The sequence below is a fragment of the Abramis brama genome (assembly GCF_963993115.1).
Source record: "Abramis brama genome assembly, chromosome: 13".
In the NCBI taxonomy this organism is placed as follows: domain Eukaryota; kingdom Metazoa; phylum Chordata; class Actinopteri; order Cypriniformes; family Leuciscidae; genus Abramis; species Abramis brama.
Window position 1 is genome coordinate 29,222,975 of NC_139975.1, and position 22,767 is coordinate 29,245,741.

At 36.6% G+C, this 22,767-nt stretch overlaps 2 protein-coding genes across 5 annotated transcripts; both read right to left on the reverse strand.

Annotated features, from left to right (window-relative positions):
- Positions 1–215: 215 nt before the first annotated feature.
- Positions 216–17,800, reverse strand: st3gal5 (ST3 beta-galactoside alpha-2,3-sialyltransferase 5). 4 transcript variants are annotated; one of them, XM_084132578.1, is made up of 8 exons: positions 17,676–17,771; positions 11,170–11,414; positions 10,914–11,034; positions 10,657–10,777; positions 8,508–8,845; positions 3,091–3,277; positions 2,857–3,015; positions 253–1,859 (listed from the first exon to the last, which is right to left on the reverse strand). In XM_084132578.1, exons 3-8 carry the CDS (start codon positions 11,018–11,020, stop codon positions 1,602–1,604), a joined length of 1,170 nt encoding a protein of 389 aa, XP_083988704.1. In that variant the 5' UTR covers positions 11,021–11,034; positions 11,170–11,414; positions 17,676–17,771; the 3' UTR covers positions 253–1,601. The 4 variants fall into 4 exon arrangements, with proteins under 4 accessions (XP_083988701.1, XP_083988704.1, XP_083988702.1 ...); XM_084132576.1 differs by having other exon boundaries at positions 17,394–17,749; XM_084132575.1 differs by lacking the exon at positions 11,170–11,414 and having other exon boundaries at positions 216–1,859; positions 17,394–17,800.
- Positions 17,801–21,016: 3,216 nt separating this feature from the next.
- LOC311095363 (uncharacterized protein) lies at positions 21,017–22,139 on the reverse strand (the record flags this gene model as incomplete). The annotated part of the gene is made up of 3 exons (XM_084133855.1): positions 21,817–22,139; positions 21,392–21,680; positions 21,017–21,249 (listed from the first exon to the last, which is right to left on the reverse strand). The coding sequence occupies exons 1-3, from the start codon at positions 22,087–22,089 to the stop codon at positions 21,017–21,019; spliced, it is 795 nt and encodes a 264-aa protein (XP_083989981.1). The 5' UTR covers positions 22,090–22,139.
- Positions 22,140–22,767: the final 628 nt, after the last annotated feature.

A 22,767-nucleotide genomic window follows, 5' to 3' on the forward strand; every position in this document is an offset into this window, starting at 1 on the left:
GCTTAAATATGAGCTATAAATATAATGCTCATAAACTGCTGTTAGGAGAGTATTCTCTCTTGAAACATACCCAGAAACAGTATTTGATGTCTCACAACAGTGGATTATGCCTCAACAGATTATCTAAAATGCACAGTGGCACGCTTGGTGACCAACATCATACCCTTTTGTCTTCCCCCACAGGCTACCTGTAGCTACCTACAACACAAATGAATAAATCAAAATATTTCTTTATTTTATTTTGTATTTATTGCAATAATTTATGCATACAGCATGAAAAAGAAGACATAATTCATATCAATCATTACAAGCAACATGAGAGAAGAACTAACAATGTGTCTTATGTCTTAATATGGATTTTGACTTGATATATAGAGAAGTCCCTCTATATATACAGCACTGTGCAAAAGTCTTAGACACATCATTAATTTCACCAAAAAAAAAAAAAGAAAAAAAAAAAGGTTTTAAGTCAGTTATTATAATTTTTTTGCTGTTGTCTGCGAGTAGAAAATACCATCATCGAGTCTGTCTGCGATTACATGAAGAAACAGAAAAAGCTGAGACAGACTAAATCCAGAGGAACACTTGAAGAAACCTTCCTGCTTGTGCATATGGAAATCTCACTGATTATTACATCTAATGGCAAAAGGAATGTTTGGAAATGCAGTCTTGAAAGAAAACGTTAATTTTAACCAGCCCAGATGCACAACAAAATAACATGCACATCAGGGTCTCTAGTTTGAGAGAAAGATCCCTCATTTGTAGCTTAACCAGCACCTTCATTCACCGTCCTTCAGATGAGACGTTAATGAATGCCTCATTCATTCATTCATGTCAAAGAAAAAGCCACATATAAATGATTGTGTGTGTGTTTAATTATTATTACTATTATTATAATACCAATAAAAGACCAATACTTGCAGGAAGACTAAAAACCATGCATGCCAACTAATGCAGTCTTTAGAGCTATTCTTTCAGCTCATTTCAGTTCCTTAAAATAGTGGCAGGAGCCAGAAAAACTTCAGAAAACATCAGAACTTCAAAACAAACAGAAAAATGTCTCACTTGTCACATGACACATTGACTTTTTGTGACCTCACATGAAGTATATAGCAAAGATGAATGTAGTTTCTCTTTACTAGGCTAGACATTCACTTGGCTTTTATGTGTATTTTATTTTTTACAACTGCTCCATCTGTTGGAAGAGTACAGTTAATGCAGTGACAAATTATTACATGCATAATGTAAACAAATGTAGGCCTATTGTAAATGACACATTTTAAACATAATCAGACAAAATAAAAATAAAAATAAATAAAAATAAACTTTGGTTAACAAACAAACTGCTTTAAATTAACAACAAAATGTTGTATTTTGGCAATGCATCTTTTTTAAAACAAAAGACTAAAAATGGAAATTAAAAGTTTCACCTAAAATAGTCTCACAGTTTTAAGGTTCCTAAAACACTCAGCAGTACTTCATAGTAGTTTTTTTCCATTTATAAGAGTTTACAAGTTATTCCTTCACTTGCATGAATTCTCACACACATGCGCTGCTGTGAAAGCTTGGCCCGCTAAGGTGTTTGGTGGTAGAGAAGACATTTAGCTTGAACAGAAGCTGCAGTGTATCCCACCTGTGAGGTCAGTAATACTGCCTGAAGTTACCAGGCGTTTAAGAAAAACAGTCTCGGTCTGTACATTGTGCATGGCTTCCTTTAACATGGATGTCATGAGTCTGTCATCATAGTAATGAAGAGGAAACTCTTTCAGGCTGAGATTATAGCCAAAGCCTGCTAAGCTCACCTCATCACATAAGTACGTTGCCAGGTTGAGAGCAGAGACTCCTAAAGTAGGGACATTCTAGAGAGGGAACAGGAAAAAATATTATGTATAATATACATTACCAGTCAAAAGTTTTGGATCTGTGAGATTTTTAATGTTTTTAAAATAAGTCTCTTCTGCTCACCAAGTCTGCATTTATTTGATTAAAAAAAACAGTAATATTGTGAAATATTATTACAATTTAAAACAGCTGTTTGCTATATGAATATATGGTAAAGTGTAATTTATTCCTGTGATCAAAGCTGAATTTTCAGCATCATTACTCCAGTCTTCAGTGTCACATGATCCTTCAGAAATCATTCTAATATGACGCTCAAGAAACATTTCTCTTTATTATCAATGTTGAAAACAGGTATTTACATTTTTATTTCAGGATTCTTTGATGAATAGAAAGTTCAAAAGCATTTATCTGAAATAGAAAGCTTTTGTAGCATTAAACACTACCATTCAAAAGTTTGGGGTCAGTAAAAAAAAATTATTTTATTTTTTGGGGGAAATAAATCAATACTTTTATTCATCAAGGATGAATTAAATTGATCAAAAGTTACAGTAAATACATTTATAATGTTACAAAATATTCTATTTCAAATAAATGCAGTTTTTTTGAACATTCTATTTATCAAAGAATCCTGAAAAAAAAAAAAAAACTGTTTTCAACATTGATAATAATAATATATATATATATAGATCTATTTTTTTTCAAATCTGCATAGTAGAATGATTTCTGAAGAATCATGTGACACTGAAGACTAGAGTAATGATGCTGAAAATTCAGCTTAATACAGGAATAAATTACATTTTAAAATATATTAAAATAGAAAAGAGTAATTTTAAATTGTCATAATAATTAACAATATTACTGTTTTTGTTGTTGTATTTTTAATCAAATAAATGCAGCCTTGGTGAGCAGAAAATACTTATTTTATAAACATTAAAAATCTTACCGATTCAAATCTTTTGACTGGTAGAGTATATCAATTTTTTTCTCCAATAAAACAAGTGAAAAGGAACTCACCTGGTCCCAGCCCCAGAGCCGTTCTTTAACATTGGGATAATGAAGTAGATCCAAGGACGTCTCCCTAATGATCTCCGGATTCAAGAGATGGAACTGGGAGGCCTTGATTGGAACACTCACTGGCACATTCTGCCAGAAAAATAGCCAGTCCCACAGCGACTGAAAAGTTCAAACTTGATGTTCAGACTGTATTGAGCAAGACTTTAAAAGGCAATAATCTAAACAAGTACTCACAATGGATGTCTTGGTGATCATCGCACGAAGCCAGTGGAAGTCCACAGACTTATAGATCACAGCCACATATTTGAGCTCTGAATCCATATCTTCCCAAACCTTAGGGCAGCTTTCAGGGTAACTCATCCTGATGGAGGTGCGGTTCCCAACATCTGCACTGAAACCTTGGACAGGAGCATTGTTCAGTCTGCATAGAAAAAGTTCCTCTGCTCTTTTAAACATTTACAATCAAACATTTGGTAAGTGCGAAACTCAGTAATAGGACCTAAAATGGGTTAGAACACTAGCCTGGCTAACGTCAGACCTCTTTCTCCTTGAGACGTGGTCTGGGAACCACGCTCATTTTCTCGTATTTGAGGCGTGGTTTACGAATGCCCAGAGCCGTTTATTGGGCTCTACAAATGTCTATCAAATGCGCCTGTACGTAGCTCATAGCCAATCGTTTCAATTTTACCAGATGACGTATGTAGAGCGACAGAAATTCAACGAGGAAGAAGACGAAATAAACTTGCGTTCTAAACTACTTAGAACACTATCTAAGGCTGCATCGAAAGGTAACTTCGCGTCTGATGCCATGTTGGATCCATAAACAAACTGCTTCGGTGTGTCGCATGGACGTCGTCATCGTCTTGCTGCTCCCTCCCCATTCTGTGATTGGTTCCCTTTTTGAGGGGAAAATCTGGTCCATGGTATCCAGGCTGCCTAGCAGCGTGAATAAAATCGCGCGAAAATTGCGAAAAAAAACACAGGAATTGAGAAAACTATGAGAAATACAAGTAATACAAAAAAATGCACATGAAGCCGCTTGCAGTGGCTACTAGGAGTGGGAATAACCAATAACCAATACGATATTATCATGATTCTATACCATGCAAACAATGTAATAGTTATTATATATTATAATATATAATAACATTATAATAACTTGGACGCTAGATGGTGCTATGGGGTTATTTGTGTTATGAAACAGCCCCTACACAATAACACAAACCAGTTTAATTTTAAAGGTGCAATAGGTGATTCTCTACAGAAACATTTTTGTTATGCTGGTTGAAAGTCTTGTCATATCCTGATAACAATCACTATGTTAATTAGTCTAAATGTATTTTTATAAATATATAGTCTATAAAAGGCGTAGGACCATAAAATGTTCGTTCAATCATTGCATTCGGTCCGAATGAAATGTGTGCCCTATCGTGTTCACCTATGCTTTGCAGACAGAGCAAGAGTGGCAGGCAAACAGTTGTTTACGTTGGTTATTGTAGTACTGTTACTCACTGTACTCTAAAGTTTTCTCACCCGGTGAATGACACGATGTAATCCTATAACGTTTGTCTCTGGTCGTCTCGCTTCTGCTCTGTGCACGTTCATGTGTTTTTGAGGAGATGTGGCTTGATGAGGGTGGGATTGAATACTTTCACTGCTAGCAGGCTAAAGTTAGCATTTTCCAGATCACCTATTGCACCTTTAAGAGTATAACCTGTATCACAGACCGTATGTGAGCTCTCACTTCAAATGACTTTAGCTGAACGCTTTGAAACCATATGTATAAAGCGCTATAAATAAAGGTTACTTGACTCTCAGGTAATGATGATGCAGGCTGTTTTAAATACCCTTATCTACCCTCTCATCATAACAGACACCTTATTACTGCTGCCGCTGTCTTTCTGGTCAAACATGTTGCATTAAGAACGAGAAAGCTGACAGTGCAGATCAAGACAAGTGGTTTCTTCAAAATTAACTTGATGCACACTCGAAATGCCTTGTCTATTTACGTATTAGAAACATACGTTTTAAAATAATATACAGAGCTGCTTCAAAATTCATGACATTGTAGAACAAAATGTCAAAGTTTTAATGTCCCCAACAACCTCTATAGTCCCATTTAGCCACTTGCTAGCAAACGCCTTTTGCAAGACAAAGCTTTATAAAATTTTCATTTTCAAAAATAAAATAAAATCAAAAGAGGGTATTACTGATGTATTTTGAAGGCTATCATAGAATAAAATGTGAAAATATCTTGAGTTCCTGTGATGGATTTTTTAAATAAATAAAATAGTAAACTGTACTTTAAACTAATCATTATTCTAATATCTAACCTTACTTCTTTAGGCCTAACATTCTAACATTTGAACAAAATGTACTCTGTGTCTGAATCATGTCTGGATATAGCAAAAGGGGAAATGAAACTACACGTAGCCTATGTCTAGTTTCATAAACTCACGACTTTGAGTAACAAAGTGAAGCAATCAAGAAAACAGAGTTTGCTTCTCCCTAGTACCAGAAGGGTTTGTATATGAAGAACCAATCAAATTTTAGGGAAATTATGTAATGTATCATGTCACTTTACCATGCTCCTTTTCAATAAAAACTGTTGTATTCTTTTTGCTGGTGGGATTCTCTCTGAAATTAATCTGAGATCCTCTGGCCGTGATTAAAGCATTAAGTCGGAGGTTCGAAGACGATCAGATACCGTCGTAGATCCAACCGTAAAAGATGCCGATCTGGCAACGTTATTCCCATGACCTGCCAGGCAGCAAGCAGGAAACCACAAGTCTTTGGGTTCTGGGGTTAGATTGCGGTCAGGTAACTATAATTCTTAGGCATTCAGGTACGCCTATTGTACCCGTCCTTCGGATGAGACGTTAAAACGAGGTCCTGACTCTCTGTGGTCATTAAAAATCCCATGGCATTTCTCGTAAAGAGTAGGGGTGTAACCCCGGTGTCCTGGCCACATTCCACCATTGGCCCTTACCAATCATGGCCTCCTAATAATCCCCTTACATTGAATTGCCTCTATCACTCTCTCTCCTCTCTCCACCTATAGCTGGTGTGTGGTGAGCGCACTGGCGCCGTTGTACTGTGGCTGCCGTCGCATCATCCAAGTGGATGCTACACACTGGTGGTGGTTGAGGAGAGATCCCCTGAAATGATTCTAATATTCTATTCTATTCCCCACAGACTTTATTTCAAGCATTCAACCGAAAACCCATAAAAAAAAAAAACTTTGGCTGTGTCCGAAATCGCCTGTATAACCATAGTGGACGTTAGAGCACACTCATTCAATCCCACAATGCACTGCAATAATGATTGTACAACTGGGCAGTGTTCGAAATCGCCCCCTATACCTTCAATTCCCTACTTTACTCCACTAATATAGTTCAATCGAAGAGTTCACTCAAAGGAGTGAATGAAAACAAGTGAGTGAATTCGGACACTGAGTGCGCCGGAAGAGCAACCGCTTTTGCATAGTTTGTGCTTAGCGAACTGGCAGCTCCAGTAGTGATGAAAATATTTATCTTGAACTCTGCCATGGAAACCAGCATGTATAAACCTTAATTAAACTGTTAAATAACCAGGTATTTATAGCTGTATGATATTATGTTGTACCCACATTAGACCAACGGTTTGGAAAATGCATGGATGATTGATTCAGCTGCAGGCGACACCTTCTGGTCAGACGCAGGGATTCATTCTGTGTGACCCTCACAGTGCATTATGGGTATTCTCTAGCCGTTGAGCGTACATCGGTTGTACACTCGTTATTGTGGTGCATTATGGGATTGAATGAGTGCAGTCGATAATGCCCACTATGGTTTCGGACACCACTACAAATGGCTGTCCCCCTACTCTCTATATAAGGATGAATTTATGTTTCTCATCAGAAGATGGCATCAATTTAATGATCATTAAATTGTTTAATTAAGGTTTATACATGTTAGGTTCCATGACAGAGTTCAAGATAATCTTTTCATCACTACTGGAACTGCCAGTTTGCTAAGTTTCAAATGATTATTAACCCTCTTGGCTTCTTCGTCCGAAAATGACCGAAAACTTTTACATTTTTAATGTTTTTTTTTTTTTTTGCTTCATCGGAATGGGATGACACTTGGTAACTTTTGTTGTATTAGCTATGTGAACACACAAAAAAATCATGGACATGATTCGGATATGTTAAAGGGTCGTAAAAAAAAAAGAGTCACACTTAGCTTCCTCCCGGTCAAAAATGACCGACATAGGAAATGAATGGGAAATACGAAAAAATACGAAAACTCAGAGAAACTTTTGGTGGTACAAACTACAAATCAGCCACTGTGCAGAAAAAAAGTGCACAGCAATAAAGGGGTGACACTCTAAAACATCAAGAGTGCAAATATGTGCAAATATAAAAAAAAAAATTTTTGGATAAAGGAATCAAAAGTTACAGCATTTGGAAAAGAGATAGCCTTTTTGTACAGTCTTTGACACCCCCTCATGGGCATTTTTTTCTCCATGAAGAATATCTTGTCATAAAAGCAATAGATTATGTTAATTTTGGGCTCATTTTAATTGTAATAATATGCTGTAAAAAATGAAGTGCCATTTTCAATGATCTGTGAATGTTTCATGAGCTGTATGATGTTTTTGACACATTGCAGTACATTTTTTTATAGATTATGAAAAAAAAGAAATTCTATTTATCAGCAATACTTAAGAGCTTTTCAAAGTGGATACATTCACAGTAAAGTTCAGACTCTAAGCTTTCAAATGACATCAACTTTGTGTTAATCAAGGCAAGATTTTTGAAAAATATGGTAATGAATAGATGTTTAGAGGGATTACTCAGCACTCGTTAGGAGTTAATACATGTAATTAGATGCATTAAACAGCAAGCACAAACTATGCAAAAGACACTCAGTGTCCGAATTCACTCACTCGTTTTCATTCACTCCTTCAAGTGGACTATATTAGTGGAGTAATGTAGGGAATAGTGAACGAGGGTATAGGGGGCGACTTTGAACACAGCCATAGGACGACGGAACCGGAAGTGCTAAAATGCTAACTTGGATCAAGGTTTTTTCTACAAAAATACGTCATTCCTCTATTGCCGTAGACACTTGAGGCAGGAACATGCCTTTATTGTACGCCTATAAATGATAAAGCGGTTACACTTTATTTGAAGGTGTCATTGTTACAGTGTAATTATATATTTAAGTACTGAGAAATATTGAGTAACTACATGTACTTACTATAGGGTTAGGGTAGGATTGGGATTTGGCTGAGGGTTAGTTGTATGTAATTATGTCTAATTTACTGTTTTACTATGGTAAGTACATGTTGTTATGTAACAAGGACACTGTAAAATAAAGTGCAGATAAAGCAATAAATGTACATATCACTTCTCTGCTGTTTTTTTTTCTTATATGCACAAAATTCTATTTTTTTTATTTGCTAGTTATATAACTTAAGTCATATTAAATTTTATGTATATATATATATATATATATATATATATATATATATATATATATATATATATATATATATATATATATATAACCATTATTATTATAACATTATCAAAAGTTTAACTCTATCGTCCAGCCCTAGAGGTCCTTTAGCTAAAATCACACAAATTAATAGGAGCAGGCTCTCACCTGATGATGCTATCGAACTGGTTAAGAAGAGGTCCAAGTTCTAATCCTTTCAGTATCCCTCCATTTCCAATCACTACACATCGATGACAATCTCGCACTCCATGTCTCGATTCAGGAGAGGCTGGTAGGAGGTTCAAGATTTCCTGAAGCTTGTTCTTCATATTCATGAAACCAAACGGTGGGGGATACTGGAATATTTGTTCATTTAACTGAGTGTTCTTGTCCAAAAAGGGCTCTACCACTGGTGTGGAGCTGTAATGTTCAGCTTTCATTCTCTGTCGGGCAAAAGAAGGTCTGCATTCTCTGGCCAGTATCTCTTTGACATAGGAATGGATGCGCTGTAAGTGAAAAACAGTCCTTAAAGGAATAGTTCATTAAAATTCTCTCATCATTTACTCAACACCACTCAAGTTGTTTCTAACCTGTATGAATTTCTTTCCTCTGCTGAACACAAAAGAAGATATTTTGAAGAATGTCGGTAACCAAATAGTTGATGGACCCCATTGACTTCCGTAGTATTTTTTTCCTACTATGGAAGTCAATGGGGCCCATCAACTGTTTGGTTACTGACATTCTTCAAAATATCTTCTTTTGTAGCTAATGTAAATGGCCTTACATTGAAATTGCCATTTAGGCCACCATGTTTCTACAGTAGCCCTTAACGGACAAACTGCTCTACAGAGCGCGTTTCGTCACTATGTTGTTCTTCATGCAAAGAAGCTAGCTAAAGTCAGCGAATAAAATACTGACCCAATGATGGACAAGTAATAAATAAAACTTGCATTAACATATCGTTTTACTGAATAATTCAATAAATATAATTTCTTAATTTATCTTTGTAAAGAAACCTCATTGCTTTACTGGCTACTCTCTGCGGTCTCAGTCGACGACATCACTTCCTGTCGGCCACCGTAACTTCTGTTGGTTGCAATTCGCAACCTCACCGCAAGATGCTGCTAAAATTTACACACTGCATCCAGGATCCAGTTTAATCAAAGATAAAAGTAATTTAAAAAAAATAAAATAAACTCAAACATGCTCAAAAAAGATCATGTTCCATGAAGATACCATGAAGATACCATTCCATGAAGAATTTCCTACCGTAACTATATAAAACATTTATTTTTGTGAGTGAATGCAGCAAAATCACAAACATAATCTTTAAAGGTGATTTTCTCAATATTTAGATTTTTTTGCACCCTCAGATTCTATATTTTCAAATAGTTGTATCTCGACCAAATATTGTCCTATCCTAACAAACCACAAATCAATGGAAAGCTTATTTATTCAGCTTTCAGGTGATGTATAAATCTCAATTGCATAAAATTGACCCATGTGACTGGTTTTGTGGTCCAAGGTCACATATAAACATCGATCAGTGAACATAAACAGAAGACCAGCCGAACCTGCTTGATGCGTGAGAACAAACCTCTTGCGGAAGATCAAACGTGTTGCGTAACATGAGAATGAACCTCACTGGTTATCACACGTCAAGCGAACATGCTTGAGCTTCTGTTTAACACAACTGACGTGTGAGTTAATGAATGTTTATATGTGAATCAAAAGCCTAAATTCAATATGTTCATCATATAAAGCGATCGAGTATCTTCTGAAAATTTGGACTAAACCGCTCAATTCATATTGGATTAGTTTTACAATCTCTTATGAACTTTTTGAAGCATCAAAGTGGTAGTTGTGTAGCGGTCAATGGAGGGACAGAAATCTTTAAGATTTCATCAAAAACATTTTCATTTGTGCTCCGAAGATGAACGAAAGTTTTACGGGTTTGGAACGACATGAGGGTGAGTAATTAATGACAAGTTTCATTTTTGGGTGAACTATCCCTTTTAAGAGCATTTCTGAGAAGTTTAATACATACGGGCCGTAATAAACTTTTCTGCGGCAGCAGCCAAATCTGGCACCACAAATGCAAACCAGACTACTCCATTTATAATTGTGAATCAACACCACAAAATTCTCCAAAGAAATTTTTTACAAATACATTACAAATTTATGCATTTAGATTTGTCATTTTGAATTGAAAAGGTTTTGATTTGATTAAGCCCATCGAAGCTAAATTGATTTGGGTGGACCACAGAAATGGAGTAGATACTTCCTGAATCTGATGTAAAATGAAAAAAAGATATACCTCTTTGTAAATGGGGTCTACTGGCACTTCAACAGGCTTTGGGTCCGTGTAAAAGAGAGGCAGTTTTAAAAATCCCAGTGAAATCACTGCCAAGGTCAGAAGAAGAATAAGCAGCCTTTTGCTAAGGTAAAAAGGGTCAGTAAAAATCAGGGTCAGGGTTAAAATTAGTAAAATTACATTTTTAGGTGAATGTTAAACATGTTTTAATTGTTTACAGGTAAGGAAGACATTTTAATATGATCATGTCTACTGTTTACCTGGGTTGAAAAAGCCACAGTTTGACAGCTCTCCTCATGGTGGCATCTGACCACCAAGTCCTCTTTTTACTTTTACTGCCTAAAACAAAAAGACCTTGCTTCTGCATGTGAAGGGGGACACCTAAAAGCAGAAGAAAAAAAAACAGACTGATCACTTAAAATAGCACAAATAATGCAGTGCTGACGCAATTCATTCAATACTGCATTTGAGAGTGTGTTCACACTTTTGGCAGGTTTGGTTGAAATGCAAACTCACCAGGGGTGAAAAAGGTGACAATCTGCTCTGATTGCACTTCAGAAATGCTAGCTCAAATAATGTAGAGGAAATGATGTAAGAAAGTAATGTAATGGGATATCAGTTCAGGTGTGCTGCCTGCACCCGTAATGTCTCAAGCTTCAGCTCCACTTGCATCTCACACCTCCCTCAATCTGCTTTACCAGCAGTCCCAGTAGCACCTCATTGCAGTACACGAGATCCAGGGGGCGGAGTTGGATCCAGATCTAAGGGGTGGAGATTGGTAGGTTTAGGGGTGGGTTTAGGGATCAGGGGGTGGAGATGGATAGGTTTAGGTATATGTAAGGTGGGAGGAGATGGATCTGGATCCAACTCCTCCCCCTGGATTTCGTGTTCTGCAGTGAGGACCATCTCAGCAGTCCTTCACTCTCACATAATTCTCTCATTCTGAATGGAAACAATGCACATTCAATTGACATTTAATTGGAGTTAAAGTTAAAGAAGTTAAGGTTAAGTAAATTATCACAAACATTCCCACCAGGGTTTGAAATTAACTTTTTTTACTCACCAGCCAATTACTAGGCTAGACTAGACCTTTAATTTACCGGCCATTCAGAACTTACAAAGACCAGCTTAAAAGGACAAATAGATAGGATAGGCCAAGGTCTAAATTGGCAGATGTGCATCTTCATTGCTAGGTGGTTCTTTCCTTTTTACACTAGGGTTAGTTTTCCCAAATTATTATGTTTCTTGGGTCTGCGCTCTTCCCTTCAAAGCAAACAAACCAGCGTGGCTTTATTTGTTGCTTAGTGACGTTATGTTAAAGTAAGACAGAAAAGCGCAGGTCCTGCACAATTCAGTTTTTTTTTTTCCTACTATGGAAGTCAATAGGGTCCATCAACTGTCTGGTTACCAACATTCTTTAAAATATCTTCTTTTTATGTTCAGCAGAGGAAAGAAACTCATACAGGTTTGAAACAACTTGAGGTTGAGTAAATAATGACAAAATTTTAATACTGAAGTGAACTGATCTTTTAATATCATTTTGTTAAGTACAATCACAATATATATATACCGTATATATTTTTTTGTATCTTTAGGTTCGGTCTTAAAATTGACAGAGTGAACACTAAGCGAATCAGGTCTACGTATCATTTTCTTTTTTGGTCCAGACTCCAGACCAAAAAATCCAAGAGAACCGAACTACAAGTGTGAACACAGAGTAAAATCAGTTCTTGGGCACATTTGTTTTTGTTAGTTTTACAAACATACATGCTTTAGGTATATATAAACCCTTTATATTAAACAAAAGTTAAACATACCATGATATTAGTACATTATGTGGTACACATACTATGATAATAAACAGCAAATATATAAATACCATATTACATTAATAATCGTTAGTAGGCTACCATATAGGCTGCACGATATTGGAAAAAAACTGACACTGTGATATTTTGTTTTTCTGCAATACATTTAAATCACCAGATGACTTGAATAGCTCTGTTGGAAAGAATTGTAGAGGAGAGAATGACTTAAACTACAGCTGGTCCAAAACGCAGCAGCTAGAACCAGGAAGAATTACCATATTAGCCCTGTTCTGTCAACACTGCATTGGCTCCCAATTAAACATTGTATACATTTCAAAATATTGTTGATTACTTACAAGCACTAAATGTTTTAGCTTCCCAGTACTTGAGCGAGCTCTTAAAGCATTATAGTCATTAAAGTCTATTGCGATCTCAAAATTCTGGCCAGTTGATAATACCTAGAACATCAAAATCGACTGCTGGCGGTAGATCCTTTTCCTATTTAGCACCAAAACTCTGGAACAGTCTTCCTAACTAGGGATGTCCCGATACCACTTTTTCACTTCCGATACCGATACCGATGCCGATGCCGCAGCTTTGGCTATTTGCCGATACCGATATCAATCCGATATTTTTATTTTATTCTTGAACTGATACTAATAATAATAAAATATATGGAAGCACTTTGCTCAATTAGCAAATATAAATAATTTATTTCTGTATAAAATAATACTACCATTAAAAACACATTTGATTTTCTTTTTTAATCAATGTAGAATGTGTAACTTAAAAATAAACAGATTAGTGCTCTGTTTTAGGACAATAAATGAAAACCAATGCAATATGATGAATGTCCAAAAGATCTGATAATTTTTGCTTTTAAACAGCGTGTGTGTGTGTGTGATTTTGGTTGGGTGACAGTTGTAGGTTACAGTTTGACAAGAGTTTACAGTTTGACAAAAGCACAATGTTGTGTTTTACACAAATATAAGTAGGCTAAACACTTTGCAGTTTTAATGATGTCCTGTATGAACAAAATGACGGAGTATGTTTTTATGTTTCCACTGTTCGATCGCGACCGTGCCCCTCTCTCTCTGACACACACACACATTCCAGCATTGCAATCTTGAAATCGCAGCCTGTTCATTATGCTGCGTTCACACCAAACGCGAAATGAGCGTCAAATTCGCGTCTAGTTCGACGCTTGAACATTTTGAATCCATTCGCGCGTCCAAAGCGAATAGGACGCGCGTATAAAGCGAGCGTTTGAAGCGAAATAGACACGCGTTCAGAGCTAAGGTGGGGCCGGGGGCTACAGATTAGGTGTCCCTAAAGAACCCGCATACGTCTATGCGCGTATCTAACAGTAGTTCCGCATTACATTAATTAATGTGCACGCGAGTTTTTATTTTTATACCGTGTATTCTCCGTGTAAATCCATGCACCGAACCGTGACGCAATACATGTACAGTTCCATCCCTAAGTAATAGGTATCGGATCATATTTTTTTTCCTCCCCTCCGATCTAGCGTTCTGGGCCAGTATCGGCACGATACTGATGACGTGGATTGGATCGGGACATCCCTATTCCTAACATTGTCCCAGAAGCAGACACACTCTCTGTCAGTTCAAATCTAGACTAAAAACACATCTCTTTAACTTGGCATAGGGCTACACATAACACATTATCAATTTCTATTATTATCAGTTAAATGATTATTAGGCTGCATAGATTAGGTCAGCCGGAACCGGAGACACTTCCAATAACACCCGATGTACTCGTTACATCGTAAGAAGAATGGCATCTACGCTAATATTAGTCTCTCTGTTTATTCCGAGGTTTACTGTAATCAGCTGGATCCAGGCTGTATCCAGATCAGATGGTGGACCTGCGCCAAGACATGACCACAACACATCCCTGAAGTGTCAGCAAAGGATTGTGTCAACTAGACACTCCCCTGTGAACGCCTCATTGGCACGACAGCCATCGACACTGATCCTCAACAAACAAACTGAACTGAGCTGGAAGATGACTGTCATCACTGTTTTCTCCAGAGCGTATAGATAAATGAACTAAACTTTTTTACAACAAAAATATACTTACCGGATCTATGGACTATGAGACTATTTTCTTCAATATGTGACCTTGGACCACAAAATAGAGATGTATTCATCATCTGAAAGCTAAATAAATAAGCTTTCCACCGATGTATTTTTTTAGGATAGGACAATATTTGACCGAGATACAGCTATCTGAAAATCTGGAATCAGAGGGTGCAAAAAATCAAAACATTGAGAAAATCACCTTTGAAAATCACGATTGAGCTGCATTCACTCACAAAAATAAATGTTTTATACATTTTCGGTAGGAAATTTACAAAATATCTTCATGGAACATGATTTTTACGTAATATCCTAATGATTTTTGGCATAAAAGAAAAATGTATAACTTTGACCCATACAATAGTTGGCTATTGCCACAAATTTACCTGTGCGACTTGTGACTCATTTTGTGATCCAGGGTCACATATCTGCTTTATAGCCTAAACAAACTTGTTGGATTACTTTCCTGTTATCACTGTAAAGCTGCTTTGAAACAATCTGTATTGTAAAAAAATGATGACGTGTCATGTCTGCAAGAGCAGGGCGTGTGGAGTTAAGGAAATACATAGCGTTTTATAGGTACAAAGGTTTTAAAGGATGGCATTCTTCCAGAAATTTCTCCAGAAAATTAGTGATGATGACAATAGCAAATTTAGTACAGAACATGTACATGACCAATGTTCTGTACATGCAAACCAACACACATTTAAATACACCTCAACATAATTACTTTATGTATTAATAATTAGTCCATGGTCTGATATTTAGTGGCTCTTGTTGTATTCTTTATCACAGGGTTTTAAAGGCGCTCCTACGGAGATGGAGATCCAAACTTGAATGCCCAAAATGATGCTGCAAAACCAAGGTAAATGCACGCAAAACTGATAATTAAAAAAAGATACATTTTCTGAAGGAAGTTTACTTAAGGTTTAATTTTTCACAGGTGTTTTACCCATATTCTGAATTACACATTGCATTGTGTTTCAGGGTTAAAGGTCCATGGACTTAATGGATAATGTCCTGGCAGAAAATAACATGCAACTTTTCTGTTTCTACAGATTTTTTTTTTTTTTACAGTGTAGATATCACAATAAATGCAATGTTAAACATGTATAATGCTCTCATGTCCCCCCACAGCAGTACAACTAAAGTCACAATCTAAAAAAAAAATCTACTTTTTTATTGACGCTAACTGCTTTCTATACTATACATGAATGTCTCTATACGTTTTGTCTGTGTATCACACTGAGTATTTTACAGTAAATACAGATTTGTATACAGTACATTTATTTTTGCAGAAATGTGTTACATGTAAACTGAAAATTCTCAGTTGCTTGTTCATTTTTACACACTCTATTATGTCTTTCTCTAACACCTGAAGCTCCCCTCATATCTTCTTACACATCTTGTTATTGCTTTTCCATGACAATATTTCCTGTATTTGGCATATGTGATCAAGTAGGTGTGATTATTACCCGATGGGACACACTCATAGTGTTGCAAATAATTAAAGTGTTTACAGAGCTTTATTTTGATTTTCAATACTTTGCATTTTAAAATAAACTTCTAAATGTCTGGTAAGTAGTCCCTATGTTACAGAAGACACAATTTAAAATTGTGGTGCTTCTAATTAAGTGATAAAAAGCGGTTGCAAATGTTTTTATTTATTTATTTATTTTACCTTATTGGAATTAGATACACTAGGAATTGATAAGAATCTGAATCGATAAGAAGAAAACTTAAAATTCAAACGATATCCATTATCCAACCCTAATTGTATTACATATTGTTTACTAATCAAGCTGAATTGAATTGAGAGAGTGTGTGAATGAGAGTTTGTGCGTGTGCGTGTGTGTGTGTTGTTGAATTAATATTTAACAATAATATTATTTATCTGACTGTACTGACCCTTTTGTATGAAAACTGAACTGGTCGATAGATATAGATATTAGATTATAGATTATAGACTTAATTATTGATGATCTTTACAACGAACAGAATCAACACTGAACTGACTTCAGCTGAACATCAGCCAAAATGCATCATTTTCTTGTTTGTAAAGCTGCTTTGAAACAATCTGTATTGTATAAAAGCGCTATAATAATAAAGGTAACTTGACTTGTGTGTGAGTGTGTGCGTGTAAGTGAGAGAGACAAGTGTGTGTGGTTTGTGGACATTTTGTATTGACCAAACTGACAGATAAAAAACAAGGTAACACTTTACAATAAGGTTCATTAGTTAACATTAGTTATACATTAACTAAGAATGAACAATACTTCTACAGCATTTATTAATCTTAGTTAATATTAATTTCAACATTTACTAATACGTTATTAAAATCAAAGGTTGTATTTGTTAACATTAGTTAATGCACTGTGAACTAACATGAACAAACAATGAACAGCTGTATTTTTATTAACTAACATTAACAAATATTAATAAATACTGTAACAAATGTATTGCTCATTGTTAGTTAATACATTAACCAATAAACCTTAATGTAAAGTGTTACCAAAAGAAAATACTGAAAAGATTTTACATAATTAGGAAAATTCATGAAATATCAGTATAAAAACATAATGACACATTTGTTTTTTCCACTACTTTAAGAGGGTCTGCGGACCCCAAACAGAGCATAAGGTTTTAGACACTAGGCTACATTTCAAAAAGCAGCTCGTTTGATTTAAATACGGTAATACACTAGGAGCAATAGCCTATATTGCACATCACATCACCCAAACAGTTTATCAACAAAGTAATTTGAGGTATTTGTTTACACATGAACATGATTGAATTAGTATAATAATGGTAAATCAACATTGACACGTACCTTTAGCTTTAGCTCTGTGTTCTCATAAGGATCAGTATACAGAGCCAACTAATGATAATTCCACGATGTCGATGTGACTGCCTGATACATTTTTGTAACTAGTAGCCTACAGCGTGATAATTTTCAGACGCACCGACGTTTAATTAAAAAACTAACTCTGACGATTGTATCATGACCATTGTCTACAGATCTAGGTATCGACGTGATCTAAGTGTGTGTGTCGACGCCACTGTTCAATAAGCAAAACAATCGAAGATGCTAAAGGAAATTCACAAGTCATACCTCATCGTGAGAACGCTTATTGATGCAAAAACGAATAACTTGTCCCTTCCTAGCAGCGTCCATTCACGTTATCTAATTAATATGCATGATTTCCGGTGTGTTTGCTCAGATCCGCTGAACGCTCCAATGCCTCAATGCCTCGCTGTGGTCTGTCATAGCGCGCTTGTGTCATGTTTTTTATTTATTTTTTTTTTTTTTCAGCACACGATTGCAGTTGGGATATGCAAACTTATTTTCCGAATGACTAAAATAAAGATACTGTGTCAATATAATTGTAACTATTGTAAACCAAGCTAATTATAGGCATACTCATAATGCAACGGCAAGGCTTAAATATAACTGCAAGCGTTCAAAACAATATGATATGATGCATGCACTAAATTCAACAGAAACTTGAAACTCGACATAGTGTTTTTCGCTTGAGATCTCTATTAAGTTGAACATATGTCCAGACAGAGCATGGCCAGCAGTGGGTTTATCCAAAACTTGGATCACGTGAGTCACCTCAGCTTATTGTGTAATGGCAGTGACGTCAGTGCCCGCAGTTCAAAGTTTAATGACAGTCCTTTACAGCCAGAAGCGTTGAAATTATATTGGTGTATTTGTCAAGTGTAAGATTTTGCCAGGCTTCTCAATACATATGAGAAACATTATATTTGGGTATTTTGACTCAGACCCCTTAGGAAAAGAATTCCTAAGCAATTTTTACATTCACAAATGCAAATTTTCAAACTGTAAACCGGTCTTCTTAAAATAAATGGAAAATTATTCAAATGTAATTTCAGTATCTGCTAATAAGAAAGCTACAATGACTGTTAGGATTCGCACTGCCTTTGATCTATTCATGTGAACATTTTTATGATGTAGGATGTAGGCCTAATGGCCCTCTCTCTCTTTTTTTTGCTGTTGTCTCCTTTATTATTTTTGTGGTTGTTATGTGATGTATGCTTTCTCTTTTGTATGTTAGCGCTCTCTGCAATAAAAAATAAAATAAAAAGACAGTCAGTTACAGCTTACGTTAATCAGTTTCTCAGTTAATCAGTTTAATCAGTGTAAAATAGAAAGTATGAAAATCATTGGTTATTTTGGGTAGACTCCTCTTGACTAAAATTGAGGAAATATCTAAACTTATTTATCTATCTCTTGCTCTGTATACCACCCCAAAAGAAGTTAAATCGGAATTCAATTTTATTTAAAATTTCATGTAAAAATAAAAAACATTATTTACGTAAATACCACATGGTTAAAGAGTATGAACATGGAGGCTTGAGAGCCTTTGATTTTGAATCTCTTCTTGGTACTGTACATTCCGAATTAAATGGCTGAAAAAGTGTTTAACAAAGTCACATCACATCATTTTATTCATGATTTATTAGATGATAATGGGTATTTCTTATCTCATAATGATTTTATTAATAAATATAGAGTTAGGATTACAATTAAAGGTTATGATAAGGTATGCTATATACTATACCCACTGGCTTGTTAAGAATAATCCAAAGCAGTTTTTCTAAATAACATTTTTGTTCTAGCATTTTGAGAACTTTTTAAAAGACAAGATAAACGTGCTGCTGTGCTGTACTTGCTTTATGCTAGTGTGTTTATTTCAGCGCTAGACACTTTGAATATCCGCTGAACGGTAGATACAGCACTGTGTAGCCTACTCCCTCTCTCCGAGGCCTCGAATGGTTTGGATGACCAGCCAACAGTCGCCATTGTGATCTGGGTTTTTTTTCTCTTTTGTTGATCAGTTTCTTTGGATTCGTTATTATTTCTTTTCTTGTGTTAAACAAAGCTTCTGTGAACCTGTTGCTACTTACACTCCTAATTTGTCTCTTTTGATCAGTTTTTGTGAATTTGTTATTTACTATTATTTTTTTTCCTTTTTGCTAATCAACGTTTCTGTGAACTTGTTGTATGGTTTATATATATTTTTTGTTTAGTTTTTATTTATTTATTGATTACCAAATTTTATAAGGATACGTGTGTGTGTATACGTTTGTATGTCTAAATTGTAGTTTTGCTTCCTCTCCAGATGTTGGGGTGACCAGTGATTTGTGTGCGGATGAGCGTTTTCTCTCTGCTTGGTGGCGGTCTCTTCCGCGTGCAGTGTTCCACATTTGGGGGTGCAGTGAAGTGAGTGAACGTGTGTTTGCTGTGTTTTTCAGAGTAGGAGAGCAGGCCCCATCCCTGGAGTGGAGGCAGAATTGTGTGTGTGTGTGTGTGTTATATTGTTATATTTTGATTTTCGTACATGTTATTTAATGGTTTCCAATAAAACGTAATTTTTTTTTTTTCACCTCTGTTTCAAGTCCTGACTGAAGCCGTAACCAAACCTGTGTGCTTTAGTGATTATTATAAAAGGCGATTCCCCGGTAAATAAGCCTCTGGGGTGGCATAGTCGGGTATCTTTAGAGGTGTAGGTTTTCAAGTCTGTCCTCTGGGGGTGGGTTGTCGGTATAGGCAGTTCTCTCCCTGGTTTAAATTTTCAAATTTTCTTGTCAAACCTTGAGAGTAACCATCATGTCACCACATCTTTTTGATTTGTCCCTTAGTCACCACTTTAGCTTCTAACTTCTAACTATTCCCACTTTTCAAAGCCCATTTTGCTGCTTTATCTGCCTTTTTATTCCCATCAACTCCAACTTGTGCAGGGACCCACATAAACCTAACAGACAAATGCATTTGGTGAATTATGAATAATGATTGTAGTATTTCATACAATAAATCCTCTCTACTCCTGGAGTTACAAAATTGTAAACTCATTAATGCTGCATATTGTAGCAAATTAGCTCTAAAGAAATATTAATAATCAATCATAACTTGTTATAATTGATTATGAATATTTGGTTCAGTTACAGTTTTTCTCAAATGCTAAAACACATTTCACAAACGTTTCCTCCATGTTCCCCAATGTCTAAACACAACACCCTTTTCTAAAGCTACATAAACACAACCACACCTCCTCACTTCAAAACTCAAACTTTCACACCAAAAGAGCAGCTCGAAGCTTTCAAAAATGTAAACACTATACACATCATTACACACTACAGCAAAACAATTGAAAACACAATGCTCAATTTGTGAGAAGGTTCTTTGTTTCATAACTGCCAATGCATATTTTTAGAAACTTTACAGTAATGGATCTTCTTAGATCTCTGCAGAGGATTAGGCATTTAGATTTGTGAGTTTCATATGAAGAGTATAAATCTATAGTAAATTCTGCATGTACACTACTGTAACACAACTCAATGCAAAAACAGAATCTATTGCACACAACAGTACTCTTGAAAACATGATCAGGGTGTGAAGTTTTTTTATTTACTTTATTCACACCACAATCACTGTGCGGCATCATGTCGCTGAGCTGCATCGGGCCACATCACCTCATCCACATCGCAGGCTATATTGTCTCTTGCCAGGCACCGCGGGAAAAACGCCCTGGAATGGCGAATCCATCCTTGGAAGGCCTCCACTGGGATGTCAACACAGGCCAGCTCCATTGCCCTTAGGAGGTTCTCTCTAGTGTATGGTTGTCTGTCATAAACCTTCCATCTCCACGATGAGAAGAACTCTATAGGGTTCAGGAAAGGGGAGTAGGGTGGCAGACAGACGTTTAAAAAGTGGTTACTGTTGGTGGTGAACCACTCTCTGATTTGGTTTGTTCTGTGGAAGCGTACATTGTCCCAAATGATCACATAAATGTGGTTTCACACCAGGATGGTGTTGTTGGCGGTCCAGGAGGATGTCTTTTAGCTCCTCTAGGAAGGTGAGGAGACGTTGGGTGTTGTAAGACCCAAGGACAGCATGCCGGAGGACAAGCCCCTCCGAACCCATGGCCGCACAAAGAGTAATATTACCCCCCCGTTGGCCAGGAACCTCAGTGATGGCTCTTTGGCCAATGATGTTACGGCCTCTTTGCCTTCGTTTCTGCAGGTTGAAGCCAGCCTCATCCAGGAAGAGGTACTCATGAGGTCTGGCCATCGCGTCCAACTGTAATATCCTCTGTGAAAATGTGAAAGTGCACAGGTGTTCAGAACAACAGCCAATCAGGTAGCACAGTATTGTCCAGAAGTAATGTAGGCCACTGAGCAACACAGTATGTCCACTAACTGTACTGTGAACATGGATGTATACTTACTTGCACATACTCATAACGTAGGTCTTTGTGTCGCGCAGAGTTGCGCTCAAAGGGAACCCTATAGACCTGTTTCATCCGCATCTTTTGCAGCCGGAGAACTCGGTCTATTGTGGCCAAGCTGACATCATCAATGCTCTCAAAGTTGACATTATCGGCAATGACTTTGTCTCTGATGTCCCGGAGTCTGATGAGGTTGTTCTCACGAACCATATCCACAATGAGGGTTTCTTGTGCCGCTGTAAATATGGCAACCCTCCCACCTCTATGTGGCATTCTTTCAACTCTAAAGAAAGAAACATGTGTTGTCAATTGACATGTTTTACAATACAGTAACAACTGATTTGAAACCAATAGACTACTTTCACAGGCTTGTAAAATTGTACTGTGACAAAGAAAGCAATAGAGTACAATACCTGTTGTGTTTTCTGAATGCCCTGATAATGGTGGCCACGGTGAACCTACTCAGGTTTGGATGGACTCTTAGTCCTGCTTCAGCCATTGTCATGCCATGGACAATGACATGGTCAATGACTGTTGCTCGCATCTCGTCCGTAATGATGTTGCAAGGTTGTCTTGCTCTCCCTCCTGGACCTTCTCCTCTCCCTTGTTGGCCTCCTCCTCTCCCTTGTTGGCCTCCTCCTCTTCCTCGTTGGCCTGCTCCTCTTCCTCCTCTGATTTGAACTCCTCTTCCTCGTTGGCCTGCTCCTCTTCTTCCATGGCCAGCTCTTCTCCCTCCTCTGACTCTGCCTTCATCCATTGTGTTTGTTTGGAATCTTCAGCAAACTGTGCACTCTGAACTTGCTTTTATACATGTGGTCACAGCATTAGCAACAAGTGTCTTCAATTTTGAGTCGTTGTGTGTAATGAATGACGCCAGGTGTGTTCATTGTGTTCAAATATTGCTGACTGTGGCAAGCATTTTGCATCACATGAGCTTTCATTTGAGAATAT

Coding starts and splice junctions, on each gene's coding strand:
- st3gal5 (XM_084132575.1), bottom strand. CDS start 11,020: ATGCAGAAGCAAGGTCTTTTTGTTTTAGGCAGTAAAAGTAAAAAGAGG. Junction 10,778..10,913: donor CTGTGGCTTTTTCAACCCAG/GTAAACAGTAGA, acceptor TTTTTACCTTAG/CAAAAGGCTGCTTATTCTTC. Junction 8,846..10,656: donor TAGACCCCATTTACAAAGAG/GTATATCTTTTT, acceptor TTTCACTTACAG/CGCATCCATTCCTATGTCAA.